Below are 896 nucleotides of genomic sequence, written 5' to 3' on the forward strand. Positions count from 1 at the left end.
GCTGGGTTGGCTGGGGGCAGAGGGGTGAGCCCCCGTCCCAGCCTCCCCGGCCATACCTAAACCTCCTCGTCCTCGCTGGCTTTGCTCCAGCGGTGACAGCAGTTGGCCGTGATGCCCAGCAGGAAGTTGGTGGCCACCGACGCGATGGAGACCACGAAGCCCACAAAGGCGATGAAGAGATAGTCATCCAGGGTCAGGGTGAGGTGGCACGCCTTGAAGCTCTCCTCTGTCAGCGAGAAGAGGGGCACCTCCTTCACCTCGGGGGGAGCCTGGCACTTGGCCAGCTGCGAATCTGCCGGGAGAGTGACATTAGCAGCTGGCAACACCACCAATGGGGATGCGGAGCTGATGTTGGGGCCACCTACCTGATGTGCAGAGCTGGATGCGGCTCTTCAGCCACTTGAGGAAGGGCTCCATTGCGCAGCCGCACACCCAGGGGTTGCCGCCGATCCGGAGGGTCACCAACCCCGTCAGCCCCTCCAACGCGTCCAGGCTGAGGGCCGACAGCCCCCCGTAGCTGAGGTCCAGCTCCCGCAGCTGCGCCAGCCCGCGGAAGGCCCTGGGGTGCACCGTGCACAGCCAGGGGTTGTGGCTGAGGTCGAGGCGCAGCAGCTCGCTGGCCTCCAGGAACATGTCGGCCGTCACCAGGCTGAAGTTGTTGTAGCTGAGGTCCAGGTGGGTGAGGCGGCGGGCGCCCAGGAACAGCCTGGCGGGCAGTGCGGCCAGCGAGTTGTTGCGCAGGTCGAGGACGCGCAGCTGGGCGTAGCAGGCCAGGTAGCCCAGCGGGATGCTGGCGATGCGGTTGTGGGCCAGGCTGAGGTTGCCGGTGTCCAAGGGCAGCTCGGCGGGCACCGAGAAGAGACGCTGCCCGCTGCAGTCCACCGCCTGCCCGCGGC

The 896-nt window shown here is 67.2% G+C and overlaps 1 protein-coding gene across 1 annotated transcript in view; it reads right to left on the reverse strand.

The window, feature by feature from the left end:
- Nucleotides 1-6: 6 nt before the first annotated feature.
- Nucleotides 7-896, reverse strand: part of LRRC55 (leucine rich repeat containing 55) — a 2689-nt gene continuing 1799 nt past the window's right edge. Inside the window, exons 4-5 of the mRNA XM_019615479.1 lie at nucleotides 366-885; nucleotides 7-292 (exon numbers count right to left, since the gene is read on the reverse strand). Coding sequence (XP_019471024.1) covers nucleotides 57-292; nucleotides 366-885 — 756 coding nt within the window. The 3' untranslated portion in view covers nucleotides 7-56. The remainder of the gene's footprint in view (nucleotides 293-365; nucleotides 886-896) is intronic.

The sequence above is a fragment of the Meleagris gallopavo genome, chromosome 5 (assembly GCF_000146605.3).
Source record: "Meleagris gallopavo isolate NT-WF06-2002-E0010 breed Aviagen turkey brand Nicholas breeding stock chromosome 5, Turkey_5.1, whole genome shotgun sequence".
Taxonomy (NCBI): Eukaryota; Metazoa; Chordata; class Aves; order Galliformes; family Phasianidae; genus Meleagris; species Meleagris gallopavo.